Source organism: Chionomys nivalis, chromosome 1 (genome assembly GCF_950005125.1).
Source record: "Chionomys nivalis chromosome 1, mChiNiv1.1, whole genome shotgun sequence".
NCBI classification, from domain to species: domain Eukaryota; kingdom Metazoa; phylum Chordata; class Mammalia; order Rodentia; family Cricetidae; genus Chionomys; species Chionomys nivalis.
This window is the reverse complement of record NC_080086.1, coordinates 184,426,601-184,443,353: the sequence shown is the minus strand read 5'-3', so window position 1 is coordinate 184,443,353 and position 16,753 is coordinate 184,426,601. Positions and strand designations below refer to the sequence as shown.

At 39.5% G+C, this 16,753-nt stretch overlaps 1 protein-coding gene across 1 annotated transcript in view; it reads left to right on the top strand.

Annotated features, from left to right (window-relative positions):
• Window positions 1-792: 792 nt before the first annotated feature.
• The window catches only part of Cftr (CF transmembrane conductance regulator), a 142,080-nt gene continuing 126,119 nt past the window's right edge, over window positions 793-16,753 (top strand). Inside the window, exon 1 of the mRNA XM_057770020.1 lies at window positions 793-1,006. Within this exon, the coding sequence (XP_057626003.1) occupies window positions 954-1,006 (53 nt within the window). The 5' untranslated portion in view covers window positions 793-953. The remainder of the gene's footprint in view (window positions 1,007-16,753) is intronic.

The window sequence follows — 16,753 nt, the reverse complement described above, 5'->3', positions numbered from 1 at the left end:
TGGGGAGGAGGAGAAAGAGATAAAGGAGGAGAAAGAGATGAAGGCGGGGGAGGAGGAGAAAGAGATGAAGGCTGGGGAGGAGGAGAAAGAGATGAAGGAGGAGAAAGAGATGAAGGCTGGGGAGGAGGAGAAAGAGATGAAGGAGAAAGAGATAAAGGAGGAGAAAGAGATGAAGGCGGGGGAGGAGGAGAAAGAGATGAAGGCTGGGGAGGAGGAGAAAGAGATGAAGGCTGGGGAGGGGGAGAAAGAGATGAAGGCGGAGAAGGAGGAGAAAGAGATGAAAGCAGAGAAGGAGGGGGAGAAGAAGAAGGAGGAGAAAAACGAGAACAAGAAGGAGAAAGAATTGAAGGCAGACAAGGACTAAGAGAAGGAGGAGAGGGAGAAAGAGAAGACGGAGAAGTGGGAGAGAGAGAAGGAAAAGAGAGAGAAGAAAGGCTCCTAGTAGCTAAGGAGGTCAGTGAATGGTCCTTGGTCCTACCTAGAAGAACTTGTAAGCCCCGCAGATTTGCCACGGTTTTTCCGAACCTGAATTCTGAGCTGCTACCTCCAGAAGGTAGAGATACAAGGAGCGCAGGAAGGCGCTGGGAGTGAGAACCGGGAAAATGAGGAGGCGCGGGCGGGCAGGCAGGCGGGCGGGCGGGCGGGCGGGTGCGCGCAAGGCTCGCAGGAGGAAGGAGCGCACGGGGCGGGCGCGGGGCGTGGAGAGCAGTGGCTGTGGGGCTGGGCTAGGCAGCGTTGGCTTTTAACCTGGGTTGTAGAGGCGGGGGAAGAAAACAGAGGGAAGGGGCGGTGTGTGGGACCCAGTTGGTTGGGGGAAATTGGAAGCAAATGACATCACCGCAGGTCCCAGAAAAGGGGAAGAGCCAAAAGCATCGGCCGGGTCCTGGATATTCAGAGGTCGAGTCCAACCTGAACCTGGCGGGACACAGACCTCAGTGCACCACGGAGACATCATGCAGAAGTCGCCTTTAGAGAAAGCCAGCTTTATCTCCAAACTCTTTTTCAGGTGAGGGACTGCCCAACAGATCTTTGCAGTTGCCAGAGAAGAGAATGAATATGGGCAGATTTGGGGGAAACAGGAAGAGATTTTTGTTATTTTCGTTTTGTTTCAAGGGTGTGTTGCCATTCATTGTTTTAAAGAAAATATGGATTTTGTAGAATAAAATGAAGCTGATTAGATAGGAAACAAAATCTACTTATAACTGAGAATCAGACTTGCAACACCTAAATATGTTGCAGAGCAATAGATTTCTTAAGTTTTTTTTCCTGAAAAAGTTGTAAATAAGAAATTTGCTTAATGAAAACTTCTTAAGATTGGTTCATTGTTTTCTCCCCAGGAAGCTTGTCTGTAGGTGCTATGCCTGTATGTAGTAGGTGCTCAGAAAACATTTGTTGATTAAATTTGTAGAAGTCGAGAAAGTATCATTGTACTTTTTGCTGTTGTAATATTGAGTAAGTCTAACATGCTCACCCCAGTTGCATTATTCTTTTCAAAAATGTGAGCAAGTAAGTTAAAATATTTATCTTTAAGAAGCAGAAATATTAAAAACAATACACTTATAAATGCTATTACCATGGGGATATGAAGCTGGGGTTCTACCTACTGAAGCTATACCCAATTGACACTTAGAACATTGTTCTCTTCTCCTACTTTGCACAGCATGAGCCAGATAACTCGATTTAATAGGATTTTAAAATTAGATTTTAAGTCGGAAGACCTAGGCAAGAATAATTAAGTACTTTGAATTTGCCGTGTTTTGTGATGCTTTGTCTACTGTGTTCCTATAGTGTGAATGAATGAAAAGGATCTGCTCTCTCTCTCTCTGCCTCTCTCTCTGCCTCTCTCTCTCTGCCTCTCTCTCTGTCTCTCTCTGTCTCTCTCTATCTCTCTCTGACTCTCTCTCTCTGTCTCTCTCTGACTCTCTCTCTCTGACTCTCTATCTCTCTCGACTCTCTCTGTCTCTCTCTCTCTCTCTGACTCTCTCTCTTTCTCTCTGTCTCTGTGTCTGTCTCTCTCTCTCTCTGTTTTCTCTCGTGGACCTCAGTTGACTCACAGCTCCTCAGTGAATCAGCACACTAAAGTACCAGAAGTGTCACATATTTTCTAAATGTGCCCTGTTGTGTGGGTAGGAGGCAAGGCTCAGCTTTGAGTCTTCCTGAAGTTACCTTGGCTGCAGGTCTAGAGCTCAGGGCTGAGAGGTGCCTCTGCAGGAGAGCTCCTCCCGGTGGATGGGAGAGGAGGTCTGTGCCCTTTGGAATCACCTTTTGTATTCACAAGGCCTTTTGTTACTTCACCCATAAATGTAGCTTATCGGCCTTGATCGATTTTCCTACTACCCACAGAGTCACAGTGTTAATTGTCATAAATTGTACGCTTTTATGAGAGCCCTTTGCAGAACCTAAATGTCAGTGCTTCTGAAAAGTGAGTTTTCAGGAGAATGAATGTCTCTTACGTATTTTCCCCACTAAATATGAAGAAACTTAGATTGTTCATTTACCAGTGTTTCAAAAATCTCCTCTTTTACAATCCAGCTAATTTATTTTAGCACTTTACAAATGCTCTTAGGTGGATTTGGAAAGGAAAAGTATTATAATGACTGTGAAAATTGCTAAGAGCATACTCATTTCTGTTCTTCAAATGATTTCATAATCAGTTGCTTTAAGAATAGGTGTGTTTTTAAGAGTTAAGTTCTTACTATTTATAGGAACTGACATTCAGCTAAAGTACCAGTCAGTAATAGAAACTTCCTTCTGGACTATACTTTTTAAAGGTGAAAACCTTTTTCCCCCCTACTGGACGAGGCAGTGTCGCCTAGTATCAAGGGCACTGGGCTCTGGGTTCCCACCACTTGGACTCAGTCTTGCTTACTAGGCAAGTCCTTTCACAGTTCTGTGTGACTTGGTATTAACTTGGAGGCTGTCAATGTGCATACGACATAGTGAGTTAATCTGTTGAGAAATGTGTCCTGGGCTAACTGAGGAAATGCTAACTACTATGATTATTTTCTACATTTTTATGTTCTTTCCAGTACCACGCTCCTCATTTCTGTAAGACAATGAGTTTAGTTCTTTTGGGTATAATTTTGTGGCTATCAACCTATATATGTGATGTGTATGTTTGAGAAGTTAATATATGGGATAGTCTCAACTAATATGGATTTACTAGCTATGTAAAGGAAAGTCGTGTGCTCAGATCTCCTTAAATGCCCTTGAGTCAGACTTTCTGAGCACTGTTTCATAAGTTCCAGGGTCATAGCCGGGCAGTGGTGGCGCACGCCTTTAATCCCAGCACTAGTGAGGCAGAGGCAGGCGGATCTCTGTGAGTTCGAGGCCAGTCTGGTCTACAAGAGCTAGTTCCAGGGCAGGTTCCAAAAGCTACGGAGAAACCCTGTCTCGAAAATCCAAAAAAAAAAAAAAAAAAAAAAAAAAAGTTCCAGGGTCATAAAAGACTAAAAAGGCTGAATTCCATGTGTCCACTATTATGTATGGTTGGGGTTATGAATTTACAGCGAGTGAAAATTTGGAAGACATTGGAACTGTTCTATCACAGAAGACAATTTTACTATGAAAAATTCGAGTGTTTTGTGGAAAACATGTACATTAGCTTGAAGATGTATGATAACATTTATGAAATAAGTTGTTTTAGAACAAGTGGTGATACACTTGCATAGAATTTATGAATCATATATTAGTGGGACTAATTTCTAAAATCCTTTGATATAGAGAAATATTTGAAGTTTACGGTTTCATATAACTGTAATAAAAAGATCATACCTGATGGGTACCATTGTGTGTGTGTGTGTTTGTTTGTTTGTTTGTTTGTTTGTGCAGGCCAAAGGTCAGTATAAGGTATCATCCTCAGAAAGCCTATCATCTCCTTTGAGACAGGTCTTTCACTGGCCCGAATTTCACCAATTATGTTAGACACACTTTCCAGGGAGCCCAGGGAGTCTTCCTGCCTCTGCCTTCTCAACACTAGGATTATAAGTATGTGTTACCTCACTTACCTTTTTACTTGCGTGCTTGGGTTTGAACTCAGGTCTTCATGCTTGTGAAGCACTTTACTGACTGAGCTAGGAACACTGCAGAAAACTGGGTAGCAACATGTGCATTATGTTTCTGATCCATGCACAGTCATTATCTTATGTTTGTCTATTGGGCAAGACTTAGGCTAGCAAATCCAAAGGCCAATTTTGATGTATGAGGGTGCAATCATGTTGTTTAGGAAGCCTGGGATAGCTGAATTCCACATGTCCTTTAGTTAGTCGAAGGATGCCATTCAGTGCCTGTTGATCCAGGTTTCTATGCTATCGTTTGCCTTTTTCTCCAGTAGGTATTAGGTAAAGCTACATCGAGGATGGGGACCCTCTGTTTGGACAGTGTACAAACACTGCCCAATGTTGGCTCTGTACAGCCCCTCGGGACTCTCTTCTATTTATTTTCCTTTTGCTGATCGTGTTTTGATATTACACAGCTCAGAGTTTTCAGCTTGGGATATATGTTAGTTTCATGCCAGTTTTGTTGATTTAATGCACAATTCTAAGAGCACCTCCTGTAGATGATGTGATGAAAATTGTTCTTTACACTGTGTGTGTATAACAAATATGATACAGTTAAATTTGTTGATATCACAATTATTAAATTCTTCCATGGTTTTACAGCACATATTACACAATACACTTTTAATATTCAATACCTTGCTACCAAGAGCAGAGGAAGCTCTTATTTTAAAAATAACTTTATCAACATGTTATCTGATGTAGCAAAGAAATACCCCTCACTGCACCTTAATGCTGATGCAGAAGAGAAATCAAGGCTTTGGGTTTTCTCTATGGAAGCTGGGCTTACTGTGATAATATTCAATTCATAAATGTTGAAACTTGTTTAAGAGATCCACGAATAAATATTACTACAAAGTATATTATTACTGTTAATGTCCTTGCCCAGGAACCTGTAATTTCAGGGTAGTAGCGCTATAGGTAAGTATAGGATTGGTAAACCGTAAGGGATGGGTGGTAACCATTTAGCATGCAGTTAGGCATCATTTGTTGAAACTTTAAGACACCCATGAGTCAGCAGCAGTTTTGGCCATTTTGATCCTCTGTTCCCATGTGGCTTGTGTAGAGCGTTTCCTCAGAGAAAAGTCCCTGTAAAGCAGTGAGTTTAAGAGGGATAAACTATGAAAGAGGTCTGTTTGGAGACACTGACAGTGATTTCATAAATATGTTGTACATTATCATAAAGGGAAACGTTGTTTTAGTGGCTTCCCTTCATACCTACAAATGGAATGGATGCAACATGTTGGTTATTTTGCTTATTTGCTTTTCTGAGTAAAATTAGCATTACAAAGTGGACTTTTCATAGACTTGATTGTCAGAGAATTTGAGCTTTTAGCAAAAATCCTGTAAAAGTTCATGCTACCATTAGGCGACTTACATTTCTGCAGCGCTTTTAAAAATGTGGATTTTGCAACTGTGTCCATGTGATGAGGCTTGTCAGACTTTTTGTATAGCCTATTAATGGCTGTCTATTGACATTAATGGCTATTTGAAAGTATAAACTTACTTGTAGTAGTCAGACCATTTCAGGACTCCTGGATTACGTGGTTCTAATAACTATCTCTTGTTGAAATTGGCTCCATTGTGGTCAAATCTGGAGACCCATGCATATTGTATATTGATTGTGTTCAGCGTTCCTGACATGGTGACAGTTACTCTGATAAAATTGATCGGGGAAACAACTGTTGACACATTTCCTGTAGAGCAAGCTTTTCTTCAAATTTTCCCTGTGATGCTTATGACTAGCCCTTAAGAAGATAGCCTACTTGATGAACCTTTGATCTAGGTTGAGGAAATGGTTTGGAGATTTTTGAGTCTTTAGCATTGTTAGGATTCTCAGACAGGAAGACATTCTCTTGATATCACCAGATAATCTGCCACAAAGAGCCATGTTTAAGTAATATTTCCTTGTAGGTCATGATTCAGAGCAATTATTGAAGGGCACTTTCATTCATTTATTCACCATGACTGTATTCTTTGCTAGGCATTAAGGTGGTAGAGGTGTTGCCCTATGAACAGTATCTTAAATTAAGTATCTTAAAACTGAAGGTTTAAAGGGCTTGTAGAAGCTCTCAGCAGAGACCCCTAATCCAGACTCGTGCCTGTCCAGGCTGGTTTGCTAGAGAAGTGTTCTTGTCGTCACTCCCAGAGGAAGTCATTCTGCAAATATTATCCAGGCAGAGAAGATGGGGATGAGTTCAAAGAAAGATAAAACACAGAACAGATTGTGGGTAGGAATTATGGAGAGAATAAGAAAGAGACCTTCAGGGGGTTAGAGAAGGTCTTGAGTTTGTCCCGAAAACCCGAGAGGGATGAGGGAGGAAGGTTTGGAAACCAGCAAGCAGCCAGATGACTGCAGACTTGGTAAAGTCCTCAGTGCTTTATCCTACTGCTAGTGAAAAGTGACAGGATTCCCGCAGGTCAGGATGTGATCATTTCAAGCTTGTTACAGTTGTGTCAAAGAAATGAATTTGAAAAGAGTGTCAGAGGAATAGAAAAAGACTGGATTTAAAAGATGTTTCGGAAGTAAAATAGATAGATTTCTTAGAGGTAGAAGGTGAGAGAAAAAGAAAGGATCTAGATTCATAGATTGAGAGGACAGAGTAGAGGGTTAATGCATCTTCTGGAGTGAAATGATTCAGTTGAGCAAAGAAGCCTGATGTGAGGATGGAAACCTCTGTAAGTCCTGTGTGTCCATCAAATGAGAAAGATACTGGCATGAGGTGGCATTATACAGCTATTTGAATAAATTCTTTGACTTATCAGTCCTTTCTTTTCAATAAGTGATAATTAGGCAGAACCAATATTTTATTTGGTAGTATGGGGGGGGGGTAAACCCAGTCCCATGTGCTCTACTACTTGGCTGCACCCCAAGCCCCAAACAAATGCTTATTGCCAAAAAAACTTCTACTGCTTAGTTCACAGAAGACAGATTTATCATCTAAAATCTCACATTTGCTTTTTTACTCCATCACCTGATATCTAATAGTCACTGACTTTTAACTTTAATTGGTTGCTTGGTATTTCTTGAGAAAGAGTATTCTCTGTTCCAGTTTTGAAAGAAACAGGTAATATTTACTTGGATGTTTATCAGGTGTACCAGGGAAGGTAACTGCAGTATGAGTTCCCCAAGTTTTAGCACTCTGCCATACCTTGAAGTTATACATCTGTCCTAAAAGTGAAGTTGTTTGAAAGCAGATTTTAATGTAAACCTGTTCATAGACAGAAAAGGCCAACAGTGATTCAGAATATTTTTTTTTACTTGAATATGAAAATGACTTAAGCTAAAGCTTTAATTATGGTACCGAAAGTGATAAGTAATTGTGTAAATGTCTATATGATTTCTAAAAAGCTGTCATGTACTTTTTTTGAGAATGTGTTGAATTGATGATGAGTTTTATAATTGGTGCCATCTTCAAGTGCATAAAACCATTTTATTTTAAAGCTGTGATAATCTTATCTGTGGCTTGTTACTTATCACTTCTTTGATATCCTTTGGTTCTCTGTCACTCTGTCAATGAGACCGCGTGTCAGCAGGTGTGCTGCAAACATTAACTGAGGCAATTAACTGAGCTTGGCTCACACTTGCTATAGGAACACGATCACTTATGCAATGCAGAGTTAACAGCAGCGATCATGAGTTTCAGTAAGTGGGAAGAGATGTCCAGTGACGTTTTCCTATTTAAGGGCCTAAAATTAGCATATAACATATTTGAGAATATTTGAGGTTTTTATTCTTTTTTTTTTTTTTTTTGGTTTTTCGAGACAGGGTTTCTCTGTGGCTTTGGAGCCTGTCCTGGAACTAGCTCTTGTAGACCAGGCTGGTCTCGAACTCACAGAGATCCGCCTACCTCTGCCTCCCAAGTGCTGGGATTAAAGGCGTGCGCCACCACCGCCCGGCGAGGTTTTTATTCTTAATTAAAAAAGTTTAAAAATCACTTTAAAAGACTGATATTTCTAATCAAAATTTGGTGAGATATCTATGGAGTGGTAGACGTTGGGACTTAAAGTTTCAAGGCCACTGAACTAGATTTTTCTTATACTGATTGTGCCTGGAAATTTATGAATCCCATTCTTCATCTACCTGTACCTTTAGAAAACAGTCTCACATTCTACTTCATGTCTAGCCTCTCTGTCAGGTCTTAGGTAGCAATATGTAGTGGAAGAAACATGTACTTTGGAATCAGGCTTAGCTGGAATCCTCTCTGTGACTTATTAACAGTGTGTTCTTAGGCAATTTACTTAATCTTCTGATACTCAATTATTCTCATTGGCACAATGAGGCATTTTCATTTCCACCTGACCCAAGAATATAATAATATCCAATGCTCTTTGAGTACTTGCTCTGTATATTAGGGTTCTCCCGATAATCAGAACCAATAGTAAATATAAAGAATTAGCTCCCATGACTAAGAAAAATGGCAAGTTCAAAACACAGGGTTGGTTTTCAGAGTAGAGACTTGGGAGAGCCAGTGAGGTTTGAGTTCAAAAGCAGTCTTCTAGAATTAGGTCTTATTTGGGAAGGCTGATCTTTTTTTCTCTGTGTATTTTGAGGCAAGGTTTTTCTGTGTCACAGCACTAGCTGTCCTGGAACACACTCTGTAAACCAGGCTGGCCTTGAACTCACAAAGTTATGCCTGCCTTTCCTAGCTGGTGCTGGGGTTAATTAAAGGTGTGTGCCACCACACTCAGCTAAGGTCAGTCTTTTTGTTGCATCTTCAATGGATTAGGGAAAGCCTGTTTACTTTAGGGAGGCAAATCTGTTTTAACCTAAATACTCTGAGTTAGTGTCAGTCTAATCTCCAGCCACCTTATCAATTGTCCTAGCCACCAGCCCAGAGAAGACTTTCTGTGTATTAAGTGATAAGTGACACAAGGTCCAGAATTGGTCTTTAATAAGTAAATGGTAATACTCTTACTAGCTATAGCAGTGTTGTCACACTTAACACTTAAGACTGTAGCTCTTTCCTTCCTACATTTAACACTTCTCTTCTATAAAGTAGACGCAATACTTCACTGAATTATGATTCTGCTTCCACAAATGCCCTCGCTCATTTTTTTTTATTTGCCATTGACTTTCATCCTCAATTGTGTGTGTTGCTGGAATTGAACGCAGGGCTTTATGTAGCCTGTTAGGCAAATGCTTTGAGCTCCTGAGTTCTTCCAACCCACATTTAAAATTTTAAGCTTATCTCAAGTACTTAGGTTACTCCCTTTGCCCTAACATTCTCTTTCCTTGCTGCTTAGGGCCTGTGTTTTTCCATAGGCTGATATCACAAAGTACTGTAAACGGAATGGATTAAGCACCAAAAGTTTATTAGTACAGTTCTGAAAGTTGCAAGTCTGAGCTCAAGGTGTTAGCTGAGGGAGAGTCTGTTCCCTGCTTCCCCCTCGGTTTTGTCAGTTTGCTCATGGCCATCTTTGGCATTTTAACATTTGTAGAAGCTTGCCTGATATCAGCCTTCTTCACAGAGCTCTCCTTGTGTCCCACTCAGATCAGTGTTTCAAAACCTTCCTTTGTAAGCGAAACCATCATGTTGGCTAGAACCTACTAAGCGTCTTTCCTCCAAACATTTTGAGGCTTAGAAGTTATAATGTGAATATTTGAAGAGAAATACAAATATCCATGAGAAATATGGAGAACAGTGCAGAGGACACCAAAAGGCAGGATATGGGAACTATCAAGGGGAGTTGTTTGTGAAATTTTAGTATATCTGTACTAAAAATTTAATGAAGACCAAATATTGGGAAGAAATTTTGAAAATAAAAAATGTTTAATTAAGTTTTATTAAACAAAATTAAATAATATTTAATTTAATATTGTGAGCCATTAAGTGATAGAGACTTACTTTTAAAGAATTATCTCTGAACAAATACAAATGCTTCATGTTTGCAAGCATTCCTATAGACTTGAATGTTTTATGGTTTTGTTTTCTTTCAATGCCTTGATCAGGAGTAATGTGTGAGCAACACCTACTTGCAGTCAACGTCCTCAGGGTGCTACAAACATACAACGTTTGTGGAATTAATTATTAACAGATCAGTTCACCAAGTTTCTAATTTGTTTAATGTAGTGAACAGGACAATGAAGGTAGGAAGATAAATTGTACACCATATTGTCCTTAAGAATTTAGTCTAATGAGCAAAATACGTTAACAAAGCATAATAGGATATGTAAACATTAATTCAACAATTTAACAAATTGAGTGAGAATCATGTGCCAAGTTCAATGGTTAGTTCAGGAAATGCAGCAGTTTAGACACAGGAATAGGCAGTCTGTGTAGAGGCTCAGATGCAGTTGGGTTTCAGAATGGTGTACACAGGAGAGAAACTAACCATACACTGGAGAGAGGCTCACTGTGAATAATATTTAAGAAATGATATCAATGTATCTGATGGTTCTTAGAAATAGAATTCAGGGCTTTTCTTCAGTGTGACCCCGCTGAACCCAGCTGACTTGTCTTGTAATGGTGATAGGAGAAGCTTTTTAAAAATTAAGAGCCACCTTATTATGAATGTTTTCATCCAGTGGAACTCCTGCAGAGTTCAAAAGCCAGAGAATCCGGCTCAGTGTTTCCTTTAAAGTTCATTTTCTTAAAGCCTGAATGGAAGCAAGAGATCATGGCATTTTAAGGTTTAAAAAAAGCCAAACAAACTTTAAATACCAATAAAAACCATTTCCACTAACCTACCACAGTTTGTGTTAGGAACTGCCCTTTTAACTACTTCAATGTGAAGGTGGCTAATTTGAACTCTTAAATTGCTTATTGTGAACAATTAATGAATTAAATACCATTATTTAGTATGTGTTGTGAAAAGCTTTATTATGAAAATTTAGCAATATAATTTTTAATAGATTCTAGCTGACTTGTATTAACATGCATTTCTATGTTAAAATAAAGATAAAAAATATTAAAGTAAGGCCTTTAAGTAGTGTTATTTCATGGCATATCCTGGACAGATGTGGCTGATGACTCCATTTCCTAACTCCATCTCTTTCCCCAGGAATGCACAGTGGGGGAGGGGTGTGAGCCTCTTCTTTTTCTTGCCTGCAGCTCTGGGGAGCTTCATTGTTTGTTCTGGTGATACCAAGGTATTTGGACAATGCCAGTAGAAATACTTTGCCTCCCAAACTCAGGAACAGGATATGAATCCTAAATTCCGAGTCATAAAATGTGCCTATCTACATCCTCCCCATCACTAAAAAAAACAGGCATAAGAATGGCAAGCTTCTACATTAGTTTGTTAGAGTTTACAGTTTTTTTTTTAAAGAGGCTGAAGGGATCATAATAGAAATTAAAAAGGATTAAAATGACATTAGTAACCAAATTCCATATTTAATTGGGAGATGGGAAAACATGCATGGATGAAAACCTATATAAAATGCCACACTGTGTTTTAGTCCCTCTGAGGATTCACCATGGGTAACCGGGGTTTAACAGTGCCATAGAGCAGAGAGCAGAAGCAAACCAAGTGAAGAGGAGGTTAAGACAATGAGAATTTAAGAACCAGCCCTTCTGACTAGATGATTGTAAGGAGAACTATGGAGACCATGTTTATCACAAATGGAACTTTAAACTCTACTAACAATTGCCTTCCTGAGGCGACATCGGTTCTTCCCACCACTTTTCATGCCCTCCCAACTTCATGTGTTCTTATTTATTTTAACTTTAGCGCCCACAGAGCCCACTCAGTGCTGCCTTTCATATCTGTGTGTCTATATGTACAGGTGAGAGCGTCTATTAGAACATGGGTAGCCTCTCAGGGATGGGCATAGCTGAGCACTGACTCTCTCTTCCCCAGCAGCCATGGACAACCAGTGACTCCTCAGATAAAGGGGGGACTCCATGAGGCCCTTCTCCACGCTATCTTCCTCCTCTTACTGTCTTCATCTTCAAACATTTTGTAGTTGCCTCTAGCCCCTGCTGTATCATTTTATCTACCTAGCAAAATAATTTAGTGAGAATATAATCTCAAACTGTGGGGTAGAATGTTTGTGTGTGCAGTAATGTATGGCGGTTAGAGGATAACTTGTAAGAGTCATACATGCATGCAGGTCATGCTTCTGTTATATAGGTCCTGCTTATTAAACATAGTTCATCAAACTTGGCAGTAAGTACCTCTACCTCCCGAGCCATCTGCTGGCCCTGGAATGTATCTTTTAAAATTTTGATTTGGAAGCAGTCATTTTGAGGTAATGAATGATAAACATGTATCATAAAGGACTAAATGGGACAAAAAGGACCTTTTTGTTCACATAATGGGGGGTCATTAAATCATTTAGATATTGAAGATCACAAGAAAGTGTACTTTGTGTTTTACGTGTCACAGCTCATACCAGATGATGCCTGGCTCTACCAGTTTTGTTCAAGGATCCCAGACCTGAGAAACTGTACTTGCCGCAGTATACACTGACACACTGCACACACTGGCAGCACTAAGTGGACTCAGGGGTTAAAAACAAACAACACATGAAGTTGGGAGGGGCTGGTGGTGACAGTGACAGGCAGAACTGGAGGGAAGGCCATGAGGCAGAATTGATCAAGATACATTATAAGCATATAAAAATCTGTCTAAAGCCTCTGTTCAAGAGTCTTTTCTCAAAAACCAAACCAAACCAAACCAAAACAAAAAGAGTCTGTTTCTCAAAGATAGAGGTTCTTTACACATATGGCCTATACCTTAGAGAATCAAGTAACTTTGATTCCAAATGTGTGGCCTCTGTCAGAATGACAATCAAGTCTCAGTAAAGGACATGTTTATTTCCCTAATAAATGAAAAGTATTTCTTTTGGGTCTTAGTGATGGTGTCTGAAAAACCAAAATGAACAAAGAATCACAATAAAGAATTCTAGAGAAAGGGAGAAAACACCAAAATAAATTGCACATTTTTTTAAATTGATTTTTATTGAGCTCTACATTTTTCTCTGCTCCCCTCCCTGCCTCTCCCCTTCAACCCTCCGCAGGGTCCCCATGCTCCCAGTTTACTCGGGAGATCTTAAAGACCAGCAAGGTAACATGTATATACCGTATAGGAGATGACTTTGTACGGTACTCATGTGTAGTTTATTTTTTTAGTTGCCTTGTTAGAAGACAGGGAACTTGTTCCCTTCTTCTCCTTTTACCCTTCCCTGAGAATGTTTGAAAGGACTTTTCTCCACAGTGTGACTGTTCCCACTGCATGTGACTGTCGGGTAACACAGAGGCTTCCATCTTCAAGCTTTCACGCATGCCTGCTGCATTTCTGCTGTCACACTGCAAGGGCAGTCTGCTTCCTGTCTTCCTCATTTTATTTATTTCTTGGTTTTAGTTTCGAATATAATTTTTATCACCAATGGAAATATCAGTCAGAAATTAGAGAGCAATGGTTTGACTGGGTTTCTCTGGTTAGGCTCCTAAAAGTGAACTCCCATACAGGATGTAATCAGCTTCCTGGGGCATTCAGCCTTGTGGCTTTGGTGTATCTGCAGGGACATTTATGGCTTTTCTTTGTGACGATATACAAAGGCTCTGTGAGGCTGCTTTTCCAGGGTACATGAGCACTCCACTGGAAATTACACTCTTTGTGTCTTTCTGTTATCTCCTAAAATGGCCAGACTCTTTTCTGTTCTTTTACTTTCTTGTAGCCTTGCTTGTTACCTCTGAAGTTTAGAAATGCAAGTCATGTGAATCAATTAGCTGTGGCTTTTCAAGGGCCCCTCTCACTTAGTTTCTTTACAGTATCATATGGTACCTTCTTTTCCCCCTCACAGTTCCAATATTTAAGTTTCTTGCCTTGGGAGACAGAAAAAAATATATATACCATTCATGTTTCATGTCACTAATCTTTAGATGTTCCCATGAGCTCACACTCTGATAGGATTCTCAGTAGCCTCTGAGACATGTGCATATTTGAAAATCACTATTGAAAATCACTATTGAAGTATATCACATTTAGAAAATCCTTCCAAGCCGGGCAGTGGTGGCGCACGCCTTTAATCCCAGCGCATGCCTTTAATCCCAGCACTCGGGAGGCAGAGGCAGGCGGATTTCTGTGAGTTCGAGACCAGCCTGGTCTACAAGAGCTAGTTCCAGGACAGGCTCCAAAACCACAGAGAAAAAAAATAAACTCCTTCCAATACCAGCACTCATGTCTGGTCTCCATGCTGCTTTCTTACTTACAGCTTTACTGAGATCCAATTCACATAGTGAACATTTCACCCACTTACAATCTACAAAACAATGACTTTTTGTTTTTTAAGCTTATTCACAGTTTGGTTAACTATCATTAAAATGAATTGTAGCAATTGGAATTTTTATTCCTATGAGAAAGAAACTACACAGTCATTAGTGCTTACTCCTCTGCTTTCTCATACCTTACATTGTTTGTTGTCTAGTCTATTTGTAGTGATGTACAGTCATCTGGGAAGAGAGGACCTCCATTGAGAAAATGCCTTCATCAAATTGGCCAATAAGGAAGTTTGTGGTGCATGTTTGCTTTTTGTTGTAGTTGTTGTTGATTAATGATTGATGTGGCAGGAGCAAGTCCATTGTGGGAAATGCTGCCCCTGGATAGGTGGTCCTAGGTTGTGTAAGAAAGCAAAGGGAGCTAAATCATGCAGTAACTTTATGCTTAATGTTTCAAACATCTTACAGGCTTTTTTCCAAAATAAATACACCATTTTATGTTCCCACAAGCAGAGTACAAGGGTTACAATTTCTCATACCTTTGCAATTGTCATGATTACAACCCTTTTACTGGGTATAAAATGGAATCTAACTGTGGTTTAGTATTACATTTTCCTACCTTGTAAAAATATTTCCTATGCTTACTGGCCATTTGTATAATTTCCATTGGAATATCATTTTAAAAATTCAGCTCTTTTGACCATTTTAAATTTTGGTTGTCTGTTATTAAGTTAGAAGACTTATATGTCTGATATATTAACTCCTTATTAGATATTTGATTTGCAGAAAGTGTTCCAAATTACGTAGAATATCTGCTACTTTCTTTATGGAATATTTTTTTTTAATATTTATTTATTATGTATACAACATTCCTTCCATGTATGCTTGCAGGCCAGAAGAGGGCAGCAGACTTCATTACAGATGGCTGTGAGCCACCATGTGGTTGCTGGGAATTGAACTCAGGACCTCTGGAAGAGCAGTCAGTGCTCTTAACCTCTGAGCCATCTCTCCAGCCCCTTTATGGAATATTTTAAAGCATAAAGTTTTTATGTTGATTCTATCCATTTTTGCTATTGTTGCTTATGCTTTTGGTGTATTGCTACCTTTTCAAATTAGTTATAATATGGCAAATTAGACAAAAAGTAAGTTTTGATATCATTTACCTATTTTTACATTCTAACATCATATTGCCAGATTACTTAAGCATCTCTAGATCCAGTTTCCGATCTACAAGAAAAATATACAGATATAAGATTGTTATGAAATATATGAAATAATCTGTTATTGTTGTAATTCCAGTAATAAACTTTGTTGTTATGGAAATTAAACCAAGACAAGCAACATGTATGAAGAAGCATGTATATAACTGTAATTCTTTCTAGACAACATTGAATCTGACTCCCATGAAAGCCAGCTGTAGTTGCCATGGTAGTCATTATGTCTAGATGGACAAGTAGCTGATTGATTCGAAGAGCTTTTACCAAGGGTACAAGGTTTGAAAATCAGAGAGATAGAGTTGTAACCTAGGGTTCTCATTCTTTCTCTCTCTCTCTTTAAAAAAGAAACCTCTTGCAGTTTTCTTAGTATTAGCTTTGTAGTAGTAAGAAAGAATCACTTTGTATTCAAGTGTATTAGCCAAGATGAACATTTTAAGAAAGAATAAGCAATTTCATGAAAAATTAATATTGCTATATGCATTATGTAGTCTTGGAGGTAAAGCATACTTCATCATAAAGTTTGTTTATGGCTAAATCGCTCTTTTTTATGGTTTTAACCCTATGATTAATTTTTTTTTAATTTATTTATTTATTTATTTATTAAAGATTTCTGCCTCCTCCCCGCCACTGCCTCCCATTTCCCTTCCCCTCCTCCAATCAACTCCCCCTCCCTCAGCAGCCTGAAGAGCAGTCAGGGTTCCCTGCCCTGTGGGAAGTCCAAGGACCTCCCACCTCCTTCCAGGTCTAGTAAGGTGAGCATCCAAACAGCCTAGGCTCCCACAAAGCCAGTATGTGCAGTAGGATCAAAGCCCAGTGCCATTGTTCTTGACTTCTCAGCAGCCCTCATTGTCTGCTATGTTCAGCGAGTCCGGTTTTATCCCATGCTTTTTTTAGACCCAGTCCAGCTGGCCTTGGCTAGAGAAGCTAAATAAGAAGGTGAACCCAAAGAAAAACCATATAGTTATCCTCCTGGATATTAACCTTCATCAGGCAATGAAAGGAGACAGAGACAGAGACCCACATTGGAGCACCGGACTGAAATCCCAAGGCCCAAATGAGGAGCAGAAGGAGAGAGAGCACGAGCAAGGAACTCAGGACCGCGAGGGTGCACCCACACACTGAGACAATGGGAATGTTCTATCGGGAACTCACCATGGCTAAATCACTCTTATGCATTTAGTTAATAAATTTGTAATGACATACGAAACTTCTTGTGTAACTTGAAGAATTATTTCCTGTTTCTAAAGTTTTATTCCATCACTAAACATTACAACAGAAATGGCAACTAGAAAGAAAACACACACACACACAC